General features: G+C 38.2%; 1 protein-coding gene across 11 annotated transcripts in view; it reads left to right on the top strand.

The window, feature by feature from the left end:
- The window catches only part of SCAF8 (SR-related CTD associated factor 8), a 197,957-nt gene that overhangs the window by 17,683 nt on the left and 158,932 nt on the right, over positions 1–21,342 (top strand). For all 11 annotated transcript variants that reach the window (XM_027082875.1, XM_027082867.1, XM_027082814.1 and 8 more), the window contains 2 exons: positions 15,071–15,154; positions 18,906–18,950. In XM_027082875.1, the coding sequence (XP_026938676.1) occupies positions 15,071–15,154; positions 18,906–18,950 (129 nt within the window). The remainder of the gene's footprint in view (positions 1–15,070; positions 15,155–18,905; positions 18,951–21,342) is intronic.

The following is a 21,342-nucleotide window of genomic DNA, read 5'->3' as shown; positions in this document are numbered from 1 at the left end:
GCGGTACGTGGAGCACAGGCTCCGAACGCGCAGGCTCAGCGGCCACGGCCCACAGGGCCAGCCGCTCCGTGGCATGTGGGATCCTCCCGGACCGGGGCACGAACCCATGTCCCCTGCATCGGGAGGCAGACTCCCAACCACTACGCCACCAGGGAAGCCCGTTATGGTCAGTTTTTAATTGACTTTTATTATTCTCTGTTCTCTCTTGTTCGTACAGTAGAACGACATTTTTTTAAGATTGCTAGATTAATTTTTACTAGGTTAATCTCTGAACAACTGTTCTGTTTGAATCACTTTGTATTTTGAAAAACCATTAAGATTCCTTTACCTTCAACTGTGCAGATCTCTCTTTTTTTTTTTTTTTTTGCTGTACGCGGGCCTCTCACTGTTGTGGCCTCTCCTGCTGCGGAGCACAGGCTTCGGACCCGCAGGCTCAGCGGCCATGGCTCACAGGCCCAGCTGCTCCGCAGTATGTGGGATCTTCCCAGACCAGGGCATGAACCCACGTCCCCTGCATTGGCAGGCGGACTCTCAACCACTGCGCCACCAGGGAAGCCCTGTGCAGATTTCTTAACTGTGGATTTAATACTTTTTATAAGACTATTTTATAAATAAGTTATTTATAAATATTTATAAATAAATATTATCAATATGTTTGTCATAAGCATTGCATATTTGAAAATGCTATGAAATAGGACGATTTACTATATGCAAAGCTATACACTATGTATTCCCATCTTTGTGTCTTGTTTTTGGTACTTAGTGATACTCCAGTAGGAAAGCACAGCAGTCTGTTGAGATATTAATGCATTCCCATTAGGAAATAGCCACTTCTCCAATCCTTTGTGAAAATTACTGCTTGTCAAGAGATTTATTGATGAGTATGCTATATGTGTAAATAGTGTAGAAGCAGAATCACAGCTGTGACAGGAATGCTCTCTTTTTCCAGTCAGTCCATTTCACTTCCACTTTCTTTATTAAACCTTTTATTTGTTGTTTCTAATTACATTTCATTTGTCTGAATACCTTCCCCAGTAGCATTTTTTATTTTGGCACTAAATTATGCCCCGTGTTCTTGTTTTCATGAGGCAAAGTCTTAAGGTCCTCATGGATCCCCCATTTTTAAATACTAGTTTGGTATGTTATTCCTTTGTTAAATGCGTATGGGAACATGTGGGAAGAAAAAGATGCTCAGTCACTAATGGTTAAGTAAATTGTTTCCCCATACACCAGCTTTTTAATATACACACTTTGGATTAGTATCTCCAAAAAATTACCTGTGATTACATTTTGGAGAACTTTGGGATCGTTAGTGAATTGTCAAAGCTGACAGTGGTAAATCTCAGAATATGAAGAATCTGCTATGTTAGAGTAATGATGTGTCTATGACCCTCCCTTTCCACTTCAGTAGATTGTTAGATAGTTGAGGTGAAAGACTTTATGTTATCTTTTATCCCCTGAAGGGCTTAATATATTGTGCATATCTACAGTAGCTTATCAGTGGATGTTGGTTTGATTTAAGTCACCCACTAGCTTTGACCTGTTAATCAGTTCAGTTTGGCTTTGTATTTCCCAGTTCTTTTTGTTCTATTTGTTTTTAGTTGATTTTGTTTTGTTTTTAGTTGGTTTTACCTTGAAAATAAAACTTGATTGATCTCAGTAAGATTATTGCGTGAGTGCTTATGATTAACTCTCAAAGTAAATTTGAAAGTAAGTACACAAGGGTGATTGTTGTACGTCAGTTACAAGTTATATTGAGATTATTTCAGAGTGAGACATTCCACTCCTTTGAAATAGTTCTTTATTTCCATGAATATTGGCATAGGATTATAGATACAGGGTTGCAGAGATTGTTAAAAGTAAAGTTTGGGGGGGATGGGAGTAAAGAAATGTATGTCATAAATCTGGCTTTGGCATTCTGCTCCTTTGAGCACAATAGATCTGTTGCATTCAGGTGAATTTAGATATGAAGAAGCTGGATAGATTATTTTTCTAGCTGTATTTGGTTACCTGATTATCTTTGGAACCTAGTAAGCTAATTTATCAAAGTTAAATCAGCTTATATTTGAATAACTAATATGTGCAAGGAAGTTTTTGCATTTAATTCTTATAGTTATGAAGTTGCAGTTATTGCAAATATTTTCTATTTGTCACGTAGCATTAGACATTTCCATATTTCTGCATTAATAATGTGTATATCAGGTTTCTATCTCTTAGTATACCTTACTAAATCTCTCTTCCTGGACATTTTTTTTTAACTGCCATATAAAATGTTGATGTAAAAATAATCATGATTATGGCCTTTTGCTTCTTAAAATGTGTAAAGTCACTGGTGAAATTTTATAGCTCTTATATATAGTGCCATACTGTCTTTTTCTTCCAGATACTGTAGTTTTCAGTTCTAAAATTTCCATTTGGTTCTTTTTTGTAGTTTCTCATTCTGTGCTGAAAACTTCTATCTTTGCATTTATTTCGGGAGTTTTCTCCTTTACCTTATTTAGAATGATTATAACTTCTTTAAAGTCCTTGACTGGTAATTCCAACATCAGTGTCATTTTGGGGTTGGCATCTGTTGATTATTTTTCCCCTTGATCAGTGTGGACAGATTTTCCAGGACAGTGAGAGAGAGAGAGAGAGTAAGTGTGTGTGTGTGTGTGTGTGTGTGTGTGTGTGTGTGTGTGTGTGTGTGTGTGTGTGTGTGTGTGTGTGTTTTGGTATGTCAAGTAAGTTTGGCTTGTATGCTAGACATTTTCAATATTGTATTGTAGTATTTTATTAAAATCCTCTGAATAATGTTGATTTTTGTTTCGCAGGTATTCAACTCGGTTTGGTTCAGGATGCAAGTTCTGTCTTGCCTTTTTGGGTGGTTCCAGTGTCAGTTCAGTTTTCAAAGCATTTCTTTTGCTGTTTAGGTGTGCCCAGCATATGTTCCACTCACTTGTCTAGGTATTGGGTAATGGTTTACATAGATATTAGTTCTCAAAGCCTCTGCTGGGCTTCTTTGGGTCTGTTTCACACAGGCACAATTTTAGGACAAGCCCAGGACTTACGTTGGGCTCCTCTCTATCTCTCTCTGGGGTTCCCATACTCTCTCCAGATCCCAGGGCATCCTTTTCCTTGTTCTCTGGCCAAAAAGTCAGGTTTCTCTCCAGGTTTAGCCTTCAGAGTGAAGTGGCAAGAGAGAGAAGAAAATGGTATTTTTGGATAGTAGGGGCCCTTTTCCTGTCTGGAGATGGCTTTTCTCTTGGCGTTTTTGGTGCTGGGGTGGCAACAGTGGCTGTCCTTTAACCTTTAGCAGGGCCTGGGAAGAAAAGGGGGAGGAGTTGTTTTTTCCCTCACCCCTGCTTCCCCAGTAGTGTGGACGATTCCTTTTATGTAGTCTTCTGGCTAGATGAAGGGGGTTTCCCCTAGTATTGTGTTTTTAATTCTGGTATTGGCTGCACCATTTAATAATGCCGGCTCTGGAATAAAAGTCCGGAAATAACGGAGGAACACAAAACACTGCGAAATTTTTTACCTTAACATCCACACACAGCTCCCCGCCCCGCTGTAACTGGTCATTATTCAAGTTTGACTCCAGTGGCTTGGTGTTCCCTTTTACAGCATCCTCAGGTAGTTGTTTTTTATATGTAGTCAGTAGGGTTTACTTGTAATCAGTGAGAGAGAGAGAGGCTATAGTTGCTTACTCCATCTTGGCTGACTGTAACTTCTATGTACCTTTTTTTTTAGAAGATGTTGGGGGTAGGAGTTTATTAATTTATTTATTTTTGGCTGTTAGGTCTTTGTTTCTGTGCGAGGGCTTTCTCTAGTTGCGGCAAGCGGGGACCACTCTTCATCGTGGTGCGCGGGCCTCTCACTATCGCGGCCTCTTGTTGCGGAGCACAGGCTCCAGACGCGCAGTCTCAGTAGTTGTGGCTCACAGGCCCAGTTGCTCCGCGGCATGTGGGATCCTCCCAGACCAGGGCTCGAACCTGTGTCCCCTGCATTGGCAGGCAGACTCTCAACCACTGCGCCACCAGGGAAGCCCTATGTACCTTTTTTAAGAGTATTTTTTAACCCCCCTTTTCCAGGGACTTGGGAGGATTGTAAAAATTTGGATGTTGGATTAAAGGACCATGAAAATAAGTTCTTGTGGCCTAAATTTAATTCTTTAAATGGTAATATTTTGGGGGGGAGAGATGATAGTTTTTCTTTGCTACTAACACAGTTTTAAGCTATAACTTAGATTCTAAAATAGCTTCCTTTTTGATAGTATTTAAAACTGTAATATTAACCTTAGATGTCTGCCATGCTTGAGAAATGGGATATTCTGCTTAATAATATAAAAGGATAATTATTTATGTGAAACTGCTTATAGCCAATAGCAAAAGATAATTTATGAAGGATATAAACATTTGTATTTGTCATAATAATCTGGTTAGCACCTTTATATATCAAATTCTCGCTTTTTGTTTTTCATTTTCTTTTTTTTTTTAATTAGAGGATCTCTAACCCACCCCCCGCCAAAGTTTGGAATATAGATTTGATCTTACTGGACAGATGTTTGCATAATTCAGATTTATAATAAAAAAATAGGCATCATTTCCTTTTATAATATCTTACATTTTTAAAGAAGGGATTCTGGGGCTTCTCTGGTGGCACAGTGGTTAAGAATCTGCCTGCCAATGCAGGGGACACGGGTTTGAGCCTTGGCCTGGGAAGATCCCACATGCTGTGCAGTAACTAAGCCCAGGAGCCACAACTACTGAGCCCACGTGCCACAACTACTGAAGCCCACACGCCTAGAGCCTGTGCTCTGCAACAGGAGAAGCCACCGCAATGAGAAGCCCATGCACCACAAGGACAGTAGACCCCGCTTGCCCTCAACTAGAGAAATCCCATGGGCAGCAGCGAAGACCCAACACAGCCAAAAATAAAATGAATAAATTAAAAACAGAAAAATTAGAGAAGCTGCCATCCTTTTAAAAAAACAAAAAAAGGGATTCTAGATTTGAGATTCTGAAAAAAATGTACAATTTTGCATACTCTTCACCGTATCACATTGTTACCTTCATTATGTGCTTAACTGTACTCTGCAAAGTGTTTCTATTTGTTTATTAGAATGTTGTCCATCGCCAAAAGCAGCCCATTAGTTTCATGAGAACAGAGACTGTCTACCTGTTCTATTGGATCCATAGTGCCTGGTACTAATTGAGTATATTTGGAATGAGTGATGAATTCTTGGATTATAGATGATTTGCATTTTCTGCTGTCTTCATGCTTTTTTTTGCATTTCCAGTTTTTCCATAGTAAAATATTTTTATAATCAGAAAAAAGTTATAAGATTTTTTTTTAAGGTGATTATTTTTTTATGTTCTCTCACTGGTTTTTAGGTATTATGTAACATTTCAGGTTTTGTGCTTTGGTGTTTGCAATTATTTATGCCCCCCCTCCCCCAAAGATGCATTTGAAACTTTGTTCTGCAGTTTTCATGCTGGCACAATATTTAGTGTAAAATTGGGAGTTCTGCCTTTGTTAAAAGCCTGATCTGGTGGTCCTCACAGAATATCTGTGATGTATCTTTTATTTAGCCTTTGTTCTTTAAACATTGTGATTGCTCAAGAATATTGCTACTTCAGTAGAAGTTAGCCCAAGTTTATAAAGAGCTTTGTTTCAAATACTTTTTACAAAGAAATTTACTTTAAAAAACCTTAGGAACATGTCGATATTGGTCACATTATTGTTTTAGAATGTGCTTTTCTTAATGTTGGATCTACTACTGTTAGTCTGATGCTAATGTTCTCTGGTCACATTTTGTCATGTCCTGTGAGTCTGATTTTATACGTCACTTTGTTACATGCTTGTATTATCAGATAGTTTATATTGTATTCCAAACCAAAAATAATATGGAAGATTGTGCTATGTAAAGAAAGGAGAACTCGTATGTTAGGGAGTGAGAAGTTTTGGATATGGAGAATACCTAGTTTTTGACTTGTTGAGGTAAAATTTGTAATGAGGTGTATTGGTTCTCAGGTATTAAAATTGGTGAATATTATGCTCTTTAAAATGACTATCAGTGAAACAAGTCTCTTATTTACTTTTTTTATATATATATAAATTTATTTATTTTTATTTTTGGCTGTGTTGGGTTTTCGTTGTTGCACGAGGGCTTTCTCTAGTTGTGGCCAGCGAGGGCTACTCTTTGTTGCGGTGCGCAGGCTTCTCATTGCAGTGGCTTCTCTTGTTGTGGCACGCGGGCTCAGCTGCTGTGGCTCACAGGCTCTAGAGCACAGGCTCAGCAGTTGTGGCTCACGGGCTTAGTTGCTCTGCGGCATGTGGGATCTTCCTGGACCAGGGCTCAAACCTGTGTCCCCTGCATTGGCAGGTGGATTGTTAACCACTGCACCACCAGGGAAGCCCTCTTACTTACTTTTTATTCCTATATGCAAAATACTGAATTTCTATTTTTAAAGTTAGGAAAAGATAGAGAACTGTTTTATTTTGAAATTTTAATTTCTGTTGAATACTTTGAATTATAAAAATGGTTTTTGCAAAAATATTTATGAAAAGTAAAAAAATCTATACAGTCAAGTTGGAAAATTAAGATAAATCGTTCACAGCTTTCTTCTACTTTATTTATTTTCTTTTGCTGTGTAACACATTGCCACAAACTTAGCTTGCGGCTTAAGCACCATGTACTTATTTCACAGTTTCTGTGGGTCAGGATCAGGCATTGGTTAGCTGGGTCCTCTGCTGATGGGCTCACTAGGCCAAAGTCAGGGCGTCAGCCAGGCAGGCTGTGCTCTCATTTGAAATGTGTGGTCCTCTGCCCAGCTCATCCAGATTGTTGGCTTAATACAGTTCCTTGCCATTGTAGGACTGAGGTCTCCATTTTATTTGCTGGCTATGGGCTGGGTGTCTTTCGGAGTTCCTAGCAGCCACCCTCAGGTCCTAGTTGCCTTGTAGCCTTCTTATGTGTGTCTTCACATGGCTGTGAGAGGGAGCTAGTTCTCTGGTGTCTCTTCTTAGAAGGACAGTAATTTTATTGGATAAGCCCTTCACTCTTATGACCTCATTTAACCTTAAATACAATACCTCCATAAAGGCCCTATTTTCAAATACAGTTGACCCTTGAACAGCACGGGTTTGAACTGTGAGGGTTCACTTATATGTGGAATTTTTTCAGTGGTAAATGCTACAGTACTAAACAACCCGTGGTTGGTTGAATCCACGGATACAGAACCATAGATATGGAGGGCTGGCTATAAGTTATATGTGGGTTTTTGACTATGTGGAGGGTCATCACCCCTAATTCTTGCATTGTTCAGTGGTCACTGCATAGTCACGTTAGGCATTGGGACTTCAACATATGAAATTTGGGGGAGAGATACTGTAGAAGGCCAGGGTTGGCAAGTGGAGTTAAAACAAGACTGTATTAAAATGTAATTGTTACATTTTTCAGAATAATGTATGCATGTAGTTTCTTTTTAAGTACAAAAGAGATTTTATTGGAAGCTCTTTCTTCTCACCCTGTGCTGGATCTCCAAAAAGAACAGTGTTTTAATTCATAACACTTCTGATGATAACCTTCATATCACTAAGCAATAATTTTATATGTGTTTCTTTAATGGTCAATTTTAGACAGTGACATTTTGCAACGGTAGGTGAGGCATTAGTTCACTTGTGCTGGTCTTGCCCTCTGAATACCTTGTTTTTTTTTTTTTTTTTTTGCGGTACGCGGGCCTCTCACTGCTGTGGCCTCTCCCACTGCGGAGCACAGGCTCCGGACGCGCAGGCTCAGCGGCCATGGCTCACGGGCCCAGCCGCTCCGCGGCATGTGGGATCTTCCCAGACCGGGGCACGAACCCGTGTCCCCTGCATCAGCAGGCAGACTCTCAACCACTGCGCCACCAGGGAAGCCCTGAATACCTTGATTTTGAATGGTGAGACTGGATTTTTGCAGAGCAGATTATTTCCCTCTTTGGCTGTATCTGTGTGTTTTGGGGCTTGCGGTTTTCTCTTTGTTTCATCAGTTAACCAGTCCTTTTATGACATTTCCATTTTCTGGAAATTTTCTTGTCTGCTTATTCTGTTCCCATTCCCATTCTACTTTTTATTGTGAGTTTTAAATACCTTTAAAAAATTATTCCTTTTTTATCCTGCCAGTAAGAAGAAGAAAAGGAAAAGGTGGTCAGCATGCTATCTTGAATTGAAAGTACCAAGATTGTGTTGGATCCAGGAACTTTTGTGATTATCTGATTTCTTAGGAGATTTGAAGGATCCTAACTCTAGTACTCTCAAGGCCCTGAAGGACCATTGTAGAGAAAAATGAATTGGATTGGTTAATATTTTAGGTTCACACTTAAGGTTAATTCATATTGGACATAGAATCAACCTTGAAGGCATAAGATTAATCTGTAAATGAGCAAGATTTTACCCCAATTTAATGGTTCTCTTGGGTTTGTCAGGTCACATGTTTTTTTGTTGCACTCTTCCAGGGTCATGGTAGAATTCATTTAATATTGCTCAAATTGGGAAAGGCACTAAAATTTTTGAAGTGGAGAGTTTGCTCGAAATAAAAAGCATGAAGTACAACATTTTGTTAAATTTTGGGTAATGAGCCTTACTCAGTGCATAGATGAGGAAAGGCCTCAATACACTTGGCAGGACGTGAGAGTGTCGTGTTTATCCAAAAACAAACAAAGTGGAGTGTTTGTAGGATTGAGAAATAAAATTGCCCAATATCGGGTTGACCTGGTTTTGTAAAAAGGTTATGTTGGAACACACCCTGCCCATTCATGTGAGTTGTTTGTGGCTGCTTTCTTTACCCAGGGGTAGTGCTGAGTACAGGCATACCTCAGATGTTTCGGGTTTGGTTCTGGACCACCACAATAAAGCAAATTTTGCAATAAAGCAAGTCACATGAATTTTTGCTTTCCCAGTACATATTAAAGTTATGTTTATACTATACTAGTGTGCAGTAGCATTCAGTCTAAAAAATGTACATACTTTGTTTTTAAAACTTACTGCTAAAAAATACCATCATCTCAGCCTTTGGCGACTTGTAATCTTTTTGCTGGTGGAGGGTCTTGCCTCACTGTTGATGGCTGCTGACTGATCAGGGTGGTGGTGCTGAGGCTTGGGATGGTCATGGTAATTCCTTAAAACAACAGTGAAGTTTTTGCTGCATGGATTGACTCTTCCTTTTACAAACAGTTTTTCTGTAGAATGCAGTGCTTTTTTAAAGCAGTTTTCCATAGTAGAACTTTCAAATTGGAGTCAGTCCTCCGAAATCCTGCCTAATCAACCACGTTTATGTAATATTCTGTATCCTTTGTGGTCATTTCAGCAGTCTTCACAGCATATTCACCAGGATAGAATTCTGTCTCAAGAAACCACTTTCTTTGCTCATCCATAAGAAGCAACTCCTCATTCTTTAAAATTTTATCATGAGATTGCAGCAATTCAGTCACATCTTCAGGCTCCACTTCTAATTCTACTTCTCTTGCTATTTCTACCACATCTGCAGTTACTTCCTCAGTGAAGTCTTGAACCCCTCGAAGTCAACCATGAGGGTTGGAATCAGCTTCTTCCAAACTCCTGTTAACGTTGATGTTTTGACCCTTTCCCATGAATCATGAATATTCTCAATGGCATCAAGAATGGTGAAACCTTTCCAGAAGGTTTTCAATTTACTTTGCCTAGATTCATGAGAAGAATCACTCTCTATTGCAGATATAACCTTACGAAATATATTTCTTAATAAGACTTGAAAGTTGAAATGACACCTCAATCCATGGGCTGCAGAATGGATGTTGTGTTAGCAGATGAGAACATTAATCTCATTGTACATCATCAGAGCTCTGGGGTGACCAGGTGCATTGTCAGTGAGCAGTAATATTTTGAAAGGAATTTTTTTTTTTCTGAGCAGTAGGTCTCAACAGTGAGCTTAAAATATTCAGTATGCCATCTTGTAAATAGATGTGCTGTCCTCCAGGTTTTGTTATTCCATTTAGAGAGCACAGGCATAGTAGATTGAGCATAATTCTTCAAGGCATGTAGGATTTCCACAATGGTAAATGAGCATTGGCTTCAGCTAGTCACCAGCTGCATTAGCCCCTAACAGGAGAGTCAGCCTGTCCTTTGAAACTTTGAAACCAGGCATTGACTTCTCCTCTCTAGCTAGAAAGTCCTACATGGCATCTTCTTCCAGCATAAGGTTATTTTGTCTACATTGAAAATCTGTTGTTTAGTTTAGCCACTTTCATTAATGGTCTGAGCTAGATCTTCTGGATAACTTGCTGCAGCTTCTCCATCAGCACTTGCTGCTTCTCCTTGCACTTTGATGTTATGGAGATGGCATCTTTCCTTAAATCTCATGAATCACCTCTGCTAGCTTCACACTTTTCTTCTGCAGCTTCCTCTCCTCTCTCGGCCTTCAGAGAATTGAAGAGAGTTAGGGACTGGCTCTGGATTTGGCTTTGGCTTAAGGGAATGTGGTGTCTAGTTTAATCTTCTATCCAGACCACTGAAACTTTCTCCGTATCAGCAGTAAGGCTGCTTTGCTGGCTCATCATTCACGTATTCACTGGAATAGCACTTTTAATTTCCTTCAAGACCTTTTCCTTTGTATTCACAACTTGACTGTTTGGTGCAAGAGGTCTATCACCCTGCCTCCTTCACTGACACAGGGTTGCAAAGCACGGTGAAATGAAATATGCCTGTTGTGCGATAGCAAGTGTGTAGCCTCCAAAGCCTAAAATATTTACTGTGCTGACCCCTGGCCTAATCAATAATGGACAACTTAAAAACTCTTCATTAGAAATGAGTTTTTTGGGGGAGTAGCCAGCAGCCACTGAGAAATCTCCATTTAGGTTAAAGATTTCTCAAACCTTGATTGAAGTCATTAGAAACTGATTTGATTTGAAGAAGTTGTTTTCAGATCTAAAAATGTGCATTTCATGTGGTACATACAAGTGATAGAATAGAAAATTTAAATGTTACTGATTGAAAGAGCACTCTGCAATGTAACTGAAAGGAGTTGAAAAACAAAAGAATGAATGAGTTAGACTGAAAGCCCAGGCTGTTGTTTAGTATCTTTCCTTTGAATCCGTAAGTCTTGAGTAGCCAAAGGAAGGACACGTCAGGACTGGGACTTCATTAAATTTTAGTAAAGGCATTCTGTGAAGAATTAGATGAAGTGATCTATGCCTCTTTTCTGGCTGTCAGATTTAATAAAGAAATGAGATTTTAGAGAATCTAAATAAATGGTTAGTTGGAAGCACATGTATTCAGTGGGCCTTTGAAAAGTACTTAATTGCTTAGTATTTTTCTAAGAAATACCTTAAGTTTCTGCAGTATTAAAAAGAGGGTCTCTCAGACATCCCTGGTGGTGCAGTGGATAAGAATCCACCTTCCGATGCAGGGGACACGGGTTCAAGCCCTGATCAGGGAACTAAGATTCCACATGCCGAGGGGCAGCTAAATCTGTGCACTGCAGCGGCTGAGCCCCCGCGATCTGGAGCCTGCACGCCATAACGAAAGATCCTGCATGCTGCAGCGAAGACCCCGAGTGCCGCAACTAAGACCTGACACAGCCAAATAAATAAAAGTAAATAAATAAATTTAAAAAAATAAAGAGGGTCTCTGATAAGAGCTGACTTTTCATGCTGTTGAAATGTTTTACAAGTCTAAGCTATATTTTCCCTACATCATTCTCCCAACCTCCCCCCCGCCCAATAAAAAAAGGAAGGAAGAAAGAGAGCAAAGTTTTTGATCTGCTAGAATATGGACCAGTGCTTGATTGAAACTTTAGGGCTTTACCACACAAAATGAAAGAAGTAATGTATTGTCAACTATAGGAAGACCCTGGTGCCTCTTCATTGCCCCAGTCATATAAATTACTATGGAATGTACCTTCAGGTACCTGAGTGAATAAATGTTTGATGCATACTTTAATATTATTCATTTAAATGGAGAATGCCTCCAAAGAGAAGGATTTTAATTTAATAATGGCTAACCCTGTTGAGTGACTTAAGTATGTTCTAAAAGCTTTATATGCAATGTTTCTGTAAAATGAGTATTGCTTCTGTTTTCTAAACGAGAAAACTAAGGTTCAGAGGTTTAGCAACTTTGTATTAAGGTAACATAGTTGGAATTAAAATCCAGGTCTTTCTGTGCAAAGCTTGTACAATGCTGTGTCTTATATGTACTTGTTCATTTTAATTTATTCTTAACAAATTCTTATTCTCAACGAATTCTTATTCTCTGCCAGACACCGAGGATACAGTTTGGACAAAGGGGGAAAAAAATCTAAGCATAAAAGGCAGAGTTTCTCTTCTTAGAGCTTATTCTTTAGTAGGAGAGGGCAGGTCTGGATCTCAGATGGGCTGCAGTCTGGGCCTGCTAAGAACTTCTGGGAAATTGACCTTTGCTTTACACAGCTTGCTGAAAACACTGTGTTGATGTTGTTTTGCACCTAGTGAGGTGATTGGCATACAGTTAGATTTTCTAAAACAGACAGGTAGGAATTGAGGCCATGAGTATATTAAAATTCCCTGTGAGTTTGACAGAGGTAGCTTCTTAAATGATCTGATGGGATCCTAACCCCGGTTGGGCAGTATCATCAACAAGTGGACACCTCTGTGGGAACTTAAAGGGAAAGACGTTTATACTTCTCCCAAGGTTGATTTCAGTTTGGACAGCTCTTGGTGTTCAGTTAGTGTCTTATTGCTTAAACTGCATTAAAGGAACTTATATCCTTTGTCTCAAGGATGTCAGTCTTTGTCACCCTTTGGGACAGTCCTTTTAAAAGTCAAATATTAGTTAAATAATCATGCAAGTAAGTGTCAAATTCTGTGATGAATGCTTCAAAGGTGAGTGACAGTACAATGAGGGTATAAAAGGTGGTATAGGGGCTTCCCTTGTGGCGCAGTGGTTGAGAGTCCGCCTGCCAACGCAGGGGACACGGGTTCGTGCCCCGGTCCGGGAAGATCCCACATGCCATGGAGCGGCTGGGCCCGTGGGCCATGGCCGCTGAGCCTGCACGCCCGGAGCCTGTGCTCCGCAACAGGAGAGGCCACAACAGTGAGAGGCCCACGTACCGCAAAAAAAAAAAAAAAAAAAAGTGGTATAGCTCTGGTTGGGGAGTTGTAGGGAAGGCTTTCCGCATTAGGTGATGCTTTAACTAAGATGAATGAGTATGCATAAACTAGTAGGGAGGTCCTAGTTCTATTCCAAATAGAGGAAACAAGCCCATTTTTAAAGGCTCTGTGGCAGGGAACTGAAAAAAGACCGTTGTGCCTAGGGCAGAGAGCTGGGGAGAGGAGCATGGTGTGAGATGAGACTGGAAAGGTAGACAGGAATTAGATCAGGCAAGGGCCTTGTATGTGTAGATGTTTGTGTATCTCCAAAGAGTGGGAAGTCATTGAACCTTTTAGGGTGGTAGAGGAAGTGGGTGAGTATCAGTCACCTGATCAGATTAGTTTTTGAAAAGATAGACATGCTATCACCATGTGCGAGATGAAGGTAATTTGGACTGTGGTCATGGTAGTGGTTGGAGGAAGAAGAGGCACACGTGGAGGAAGCTGGGTAAAAATCAATAGAATTCAGTGATGAATAGGTTATAAGGGCTGCTGGAGCAAAGGCTATAGAGCAGCGGTCCCCAACCTTTTTGGCACCAGGGACCGTTTTCGTGGAAGACAGTTTTTCCATGGACGGGGTTGGGGGGCCGGGATGGATGGTTCAGGCGGAAACAGGAGTGATGCGGAGCAGCAGATGGAGCTTCGCTCACTCGCCCCCCGCTTGCCTCCTGCTGTGCGGCCCGGCTCATAACAGGCCATGGACCACTGCTGTCCCGCCCCGGGGGTTGGGGAGCCCCGCTCTAGAGGACTCCCTAGTTGTTAACCAACCAGTGTTGTTTTGAGTTGCTTTGCAAGTCTGTTCAGGTTGTTTTTGCGATGTTCTGAGGGCCAAAGCTTAGTTTCCAGGCTTCTAGTTAGTATCTTATAGCATTGTAGTTAAATTCCCAGCATCATTTAATACCAGTTTTCATCAGTATTTATTTAAGCTTAGTTATTTGTCTTTTGCCTAATTCCCCCACCTTGTCTTCATCCGTTTTCTCTCTAAGCAGTATTATTATCCTTTGCGTATATGAGAAATCTTAAAACAAAAATTTGGGGCGGGGGGGTGGGATTATTGCTAAATATTAGATCTCTTGACTTCTAAAAACAATTATATTGAGATGTAATTCACATACCACGCAATTAACCAATTGAAAGTGTATAATTCAGTGGTGTTTAGTATGGTTGTGCAGTCATCACCACAGTCAATTTTAGAATATTTTTGTCACTTAAAAAACATGCTTTACTCATTAGTTATCACTCCTCATTTCTCCCCAGCTCCCCCAGCTCTAGACAATCACCAACAGATTTGCCTTTTCTGGACATTTCATATAAATGCAATTCTGTAACATGTTTTAAATATGGCTTTTTAAACTGAGCATGTTTTCAAGGTTCATCCATGTTGTAGCATGTATCAGTACTTCATTCCATTTTCATGGCTAATATTTCACTGAATGGGTAGAAGAAATTTTGTTTATCCATTCCTCAGTTGATGGACATTTAGGTGGTTTCCACTTTTTAAATGAATTTTTTATGAATAATGCTGCAGTGACCGGTTGTGTACAAGTTTTTATGGGAACGTATATTTTCACCTCTGTTGGGTATATACCTGGGAGTGGAATTGCTGGGTCATATTACATATTATTTTTTTTTTGAAAAACTGCCGAAATGTCTTCCAAAGCTGCTGCACCATTTTACATTCCCATTAGTAATGTGGATAAGGGTTCGTTTCTCTACATCCTTGCTAACACTTGTCTTTTTGATTATAAGCAAGTAAGTGTAAAGTGATAATCTCATTGTGGTTTTGATGTGTATTTGCTTGATGGCTAATAATGTTGAACTTGATTTTTAAAAGAAAAGCAGCACTTTAATTTCACTGAGGATATAAAAATAGAAATGGTTGGTAATTTCATGTAATTTCTTAGAGACCAGTTTTGCTGTGTTTAAAATTTGTTCTTCTTTTTCATCAGTTGTATTCCCTGAATGACTACAAGCCACCCATTTCTAAAGCGAAAATGACCCAAATTACTAAAGCAGCCATCAAAGCTATTAAGGTGAGTAACACCTTTTATTCTTGTGTTTTTCAAAGGAAATACTACACTAATATTTTGCAGGAGGGATGATTTTTATAGATTATATGTTGTCTTCCTCTTTTCAGAGTCAGTACATGTTCAAGAGAAAAAACGCAAAAATGAAAATCTGTCACCTGCAAACTCTCTCACCTAGAGATAAACACTTAATATCTTGATAAATATTGTTCCATAAACTTGGAAGCAATCATTTTCCCTTATTTTTCTTAGGTAAGATTTTAGATGTAGCCACATTGTGGAGAACGTGTTTAACATTGTTATTTGTCACACTGACTTTACAGAATCTTGAAATACAAGTTAAGAAAAGGTTTCTTTAAAAAAATTAATGTATTCTTTTTCTTATTGATTGTATTATAGATTTAAAAATGGGCCATTATGGAAAATAATTGGGCTTCATTGTACATAGGACATTTAAACTGTGGGAAGAGGCCACAGGTATTTAGCCATTGTTCTGATAACAGTGGTTTTGATTTATGGATACTTCTGAAAATCTCAGGAAAAGGTTGGGTCATCTCTAGAGAAATACACATATGTACAGAATTTTGCATAAAATTTCTTGGTTTTAGGGACCTTATGAAGCTCGACCATAGACATCTCTCCAAAATGTTCTTGTCCCCAAAGCTAAGACTCCCTGCTCTAGTAGGGTTGTTAAAACTGAGAATGAGTGAGTGCTTATTTTTAATTAAGTAGGTATTAACCTATAGATATTTGGTGATACGTTTTTCTGCTCTGAGCATTAGCTCATAACCAGAAGCACCATTATTTAAATAAATTGTCTTTTCTGTTTTTTTGTTTGTTTTTGGCCACACTTCGCTGCTTACGGGATTTCAGTTCGTCGATCAGGGATCAAACCCAGGCCCCGGCAGTGAAAGCGCCGGAGTCCTAACCACTGGACCACCAGGGAATTCCCTGAATAAATTGTCTTTGACTAATAACATTTATCTGTTAGATTTAACAAATTCTTTACAGAGAATCACTACTAGGAGAAAATTTAGGTAGTTGATTTTGCAGTGTTCTAATGCCCCAAACTTAGTTTTCAAACTTATAATTAATATCTGATAGTATTATAGTTCAAATCCCTGTATTTATATGCACAATATCAAAGAGGGGATAAGGACAGTGACCAGTAAACACCTTAAGATAGAGAATTCTTCAAAGAAGGGATTTTTCAGTTTATCTGATAGACTCAATATAGAACGTTAGTCTCTTCTGCTTGCTTTATACCCTTCTTCATTGTGATCTGATTTTTATGGTCATGATCCTGAGAGTATGCGAACGTGTATATTATTATCATTTTTATTCTGAAAATTAATAATTGATGCATTTAATATAACCTTTTGTTGAACAGAATACTTTTTAATTAGAAGACTCTAAGGAATAGGTATTAACATTATTTCCATTTTTCACTTGTTGGAAGGGTCTAAGAGAAGTAATTTGCAACAGTCAGAATAAAATCAGCTAGATTTTGATCTTCTCTCAATTAGTCTAAACATGTTATACTGTACTATTTTGATTTATTGGTACTGTCTTAATGTTTTTAATTTTGAAAAAACACAAACATGTTGCATAATATAATGAGCAACACATAGCCTCTTAGATTCACCAGGTGTTAATATCTTGCTACATTTGGTTTATTTCTACACACGCGCGGGCGTGTACACACACACACACACACACACACACACACACTGAAGCACGTACATACACACTTTGACGTTTTTTTGGCTGAATCATTTGAGAGTTCGTTTCAGTGTTCATTCAGACTAGCACATAGTCCCTAAATACTTGAATTTGAATGTCCTAAAGCAAAGAGATTTCCTAGGTAACCAAATACACATCACATGCAAGAAATTTCACTTTGATATAATATTATTATCTAATATGTAATCTACACTTTCATTTACCAGTTGTCTCAGTATTAACTTTAGCACCTGCACCTGTGCATTTTCAGGATCCAGTCGAGATCCTGTCATTTATTTATCCTGTCACCCAGCCTTTTTGCTTTGTTTTGTTTTTGTTTTCTTTTTCATTACATTGACATTTTTGAAGAGTTCAGACCAACTTTTTTGCAGTACTGTATTAATTTAAACTGCATTTGATACATATGTAAGTTGATATTTGAACTGCCTTTTAAATCAGATTTAGATGATATTGTGTTTCATATTAAGGTAAGTCATTGGCTTTCTATCAATGTTTAGAGACATGATTATTTTTCTGGGTGCTTGTTAACATTGCACACTGTCAACAAAACTTCTGATAACCTATTGTGGAAGAAGGCCTATGTGAGTTGAGTATCTTTGAATTAACCGTAAGTTGTTTTACTCTGAATTACATATAGTACATGAAGTAACTAGAAGCAAGAAGCACTGCCGAGATGTCTTCCAGAAAAATTAATATTTAATAAAAACCACTCAGTGTGTAATTACTATTTTATATATTGATTTTAAATGTTTAGTTACTTATAAAGTGCCTAATAACTTTTAAGTAGTTTGGCTTTTTTTTGCTTGAGTAACTTAAACTGTAGCATAAACTGTTACTTTGTAGTAAGGAAACTTTTATTGTAGATTTTGATTTGGTGAATATGAATAATGAGATTTTCCTTTATTTTTTTAAAATACGCCTTTTTATATACATTTAGTTAGTTAGTTAGTTGGTTGGTTGGTTGGGCCAGGTCTTAGTTGCGGCATGCGAACTCTTAGTTGCAGCATGCACGTGGGATCTAGTTCCCTGACCAGGCATCAAACCTGGACCCCCTGCATTGGGAGCGTGGAGTGTTAACCACTGCACCACCAAGGAAGTCCCAGTTTTCCTTTGTTTTTGACTTTATAAATGTTGGATTTCTTGCTGCAGTTCAGTTGAAAGTTCTTGTGTCTCTTCAGTCTAAGGGGATGTCCCTAAAGAGCATAATTCATGGGATCAGAAATATAAATAGAAGTACAATTCAGGACAGTTTTTTTTAAACAGAAATGTGCTGATTGTGCAGTTGCCATTGAGCTATTAAAATTAAATTAGGTACAAATTCCAGATAATTTTTGTTTAACCTGTAATTTTCATCTAATTTTTTTCACGTTTATTCATAGTGTTGTTTCATAAAACTTAAATCTAAGTTTTCACATAATCGATAGAAGCCCATTTCTAATATTTAATGTGTGTGCTCTCTTCTCTTCCTGCTGATTCGTTTTGGCTGATCCTTTAGAACATTATACATCTCTGTGTTTTGTTATATATACGTGCAGTTCCATTTTCCAGGAGAAGCAGAGGAAGATAATGAAGTTGAAAACATCTCCGTTGCACACATTTATTAATGCTCTTTATTTTCAGTTACTTGATTTTTCTAGTACTAACCTAATTTAGCCAATAAAATGATACTAAAGGAGAGCTTTGCTTTTTTTCCAGGAAGGAAGAATGTACATCTACCAGTGTCTTACCACCAGTATTTTGCTGTCAACCTAACTATTTGTGAAAGTTTGCTTTCTTAAAGACTGTAATAGAATTCTTTTGTATCTGTGTTAACGTAACACACTTTGGATATACTGATCATACACCTACTTGAAGAATCCCTTTACTAATCATAGCTAGTTTAATCATGAATTTAATCAAAATTCATGATTAAAATTCATTGCTTTGATAGACCTTTGAAGCTATGTTAAACCGTATGTTTAGCAGGAAAGTTCTAATCAAACATTTAAAACCACATTTCTTTTTTTTCTTTTAGTTTTATAAACATGTGGTACAGAGTGTTGAGAAATTCATTCAGAAAGTAAGTATATAATTTTCTATATATACGCTAAATGTTCTGTAACTATAGATTAATGGCCTGCACTCTTCTCTTTTAAATCAAATACCCAAGTTTAAATTGTTTTGATGGACTGTTCAGAAGTGATTCCATTTGTTTTAATATCTGATTAAGAGTTAAAATGAAAGTGCTTTTTGGATAATTCTAAAAACAAAAGCTTTTAGATAGATGTTTTTGTTAATTTGCGTTGCCGTAGTGAGCATCCGTCCCTTGAAGAAAATGTTTCAATACGATTGATTTTTTTTAAATTAATTAATTAATTTATTTATTTTTTGGCTGCGTTGGGTCTTTGTTGCTGTGCACGGGCTTTCTCTAGTTGCGGTGAGCGGGGGCTACTCTTCGTTGCGGCGAGCAGGCTTTTTGTTGCGGTGGCTTCTCTTGTTGCAGAGCAGGGCTCTAGGCACGCGGGCTCAGTAATTGTGGTTCGTGGGCTGTAGAGCGCAGGCTCAGTAGTTGTGGCGCACGGGCTTCGTTGCTTCGCGGCATATGGGATCTTCCTGGGCCAGGGCTTGAACCCGTGTCCCCTGCATTGGCAGGCGGACTCTTAATCACTGTGCCACCAGGGAAGCCCCCCAATATGATTGATTTTTAATGAAATTATAGATTCATTATTTTTTATAGCCTTTAAAGAAATTCTCCCTTGTTATTTGAAGCTGAATGCTTAGAGAGCAGTCTTCCTTTTAGATAAGATGTGGTAAAATGTAGTAAAAATACCAGCCACTTTCCTTCTGCTGATTCATTTTGTCTCATCCATTAGGGCATTACACATCCTACATCTTATTATATAGACCTGAAGTTCCATTTTCCGGGGTAAGCAGAGGGAGATGAAGTTGAAAACAGCTGTTTGGCATACACTTAGTAATTTTTTTTGTAACCAGGGTCCGAGGTGACTAGATTATATTTCTTTGCCCCTTTGTGATCAGTGCCCTATTGGTGCCACATTTTTTTGGGAGGAGTACATAACTTTTATAACTTGTAATATTGTACTGTAGGATATCTGTAATTGAATTTAGGTTTTGTATTCTGCCCATTGTTCATGCCTAGATGTAAGCAGAACCAGTTTGAGGATCAGAGGTAAATGGCATTAAGGACTTGGCAAGGTTGCAGTGTGTTTCTTGAACGAAAATAGTTGACTGGAGCATGAATCAAAGTGATATTACTGTGTCACTAAACTAGCTAGATAATCTTGAATAAATCAGTTAACCTTTATGTGATTCAGCTTTTTTTCTCTTAAAGTCTTGTTCTCTCAAAACTTAAAGTATTGGTAAAACATATTTTGAGGTGAACAACTCGTGAGTTGAAGCTTAAGGCATGGGGTAAAATAACACGTATGCTGTGTTTTAGGTAAATCCAACTAGAAAATACAAATGTTGGTGATTGGAAAATTTCATTGTTCTAAAGCTTTTAAAAATCTTTTTCAAAAGGTTCAGTGTCTATAAACAGTGCTTCTTAAACTACTTTTGTGCACAGGAATTACCTAGAGATCTTGTTGAAATGCAGGTTCTGTTTCCCTAAGTGTGGGTTAGTTAGGCTCTGATACAACCTCGGCAAGTTAGGCTCTGGTTAAAAAGTTTCTCCTGAGAGAAGACCTTGTGAAGAACTGAATGCTGTGGCTGTCTCAGAATGGTTCCTTTTCCTCTCCTTCCTTTGGAAGCATGCTCTATTCACTGTGAGAATTCATTTGGTATTAGGTATAACTGTTTCCTGAGACCAGCCCTCTTTTCTTACATGCTCCTGTCAGCATCATTTAGTGCTTTGTAAGTACAGCCACAATTGTTATTCAAAGTGTAAAAAATACCTCGTGACATTGGAGTCTTAGGAATTCTTGTGTTTTCAGTACTGCCAGAACTTGAAAAAGAGATTGAAAACATTTCAGATTTTTTGGTCTTAATTCGCCTCTCAAGTTTCTAGTTGGTGACTTAGCCAAGTTTACCAAATATTGTAATCTTAAAACTTCTACAACATTTAAATCGTACATAATTTTTTTTTGCCATTTTATGTGGCAGACACATAAAAATGCCTAGTCTGTCAGTGAAGGAAATTCTGTACCATAACACGTTAATATAGTGTTTCTAAAGATATTGTGGAAGAAGAATTATCTTTATAGCTTAATAATAAAACTGCTAACATTTTTGAAGCTTTGGAATCTTCACAGTAGGCGAGGAAGGCCCATTTATTGTGTTATGTACTCATGATTCTTATGTATTGTGAGTTTACAATCGAGTTTTTATTATAAATCAGAGAAAAAGGTGTATTTGTTTAAACAAAACTCACTGCATTAATCACTTTTATTACTTACCATTCAGTATTAATTTTAATAACTCTTACCAGCAACTTATAAATTTTATTTAGCCTT

Source organism: Aethalodelphis obliquidens, unplaced genomic scaffold, assembly GCF_003676395.1.
Source record: "Aethalodelphis obliquidens isolate GAN/ISIS:26980383/991018 unplaced genomic scaffold, ASM367639v1 scaffold3, whole genome shotgun sequence".
Lineage (NCBI taxonomy): Eukaryota > Metazoa > Chordata > Mammalia > Artiodactyla > Delphinidae > Aethalodelphis > Aethalodelphis obliquidens.
The sequence above is the reverse complement of the archived record's forward strand: the minus strand, read 5'-3'. Positions and strand labels throughout refer to the sequence as shown.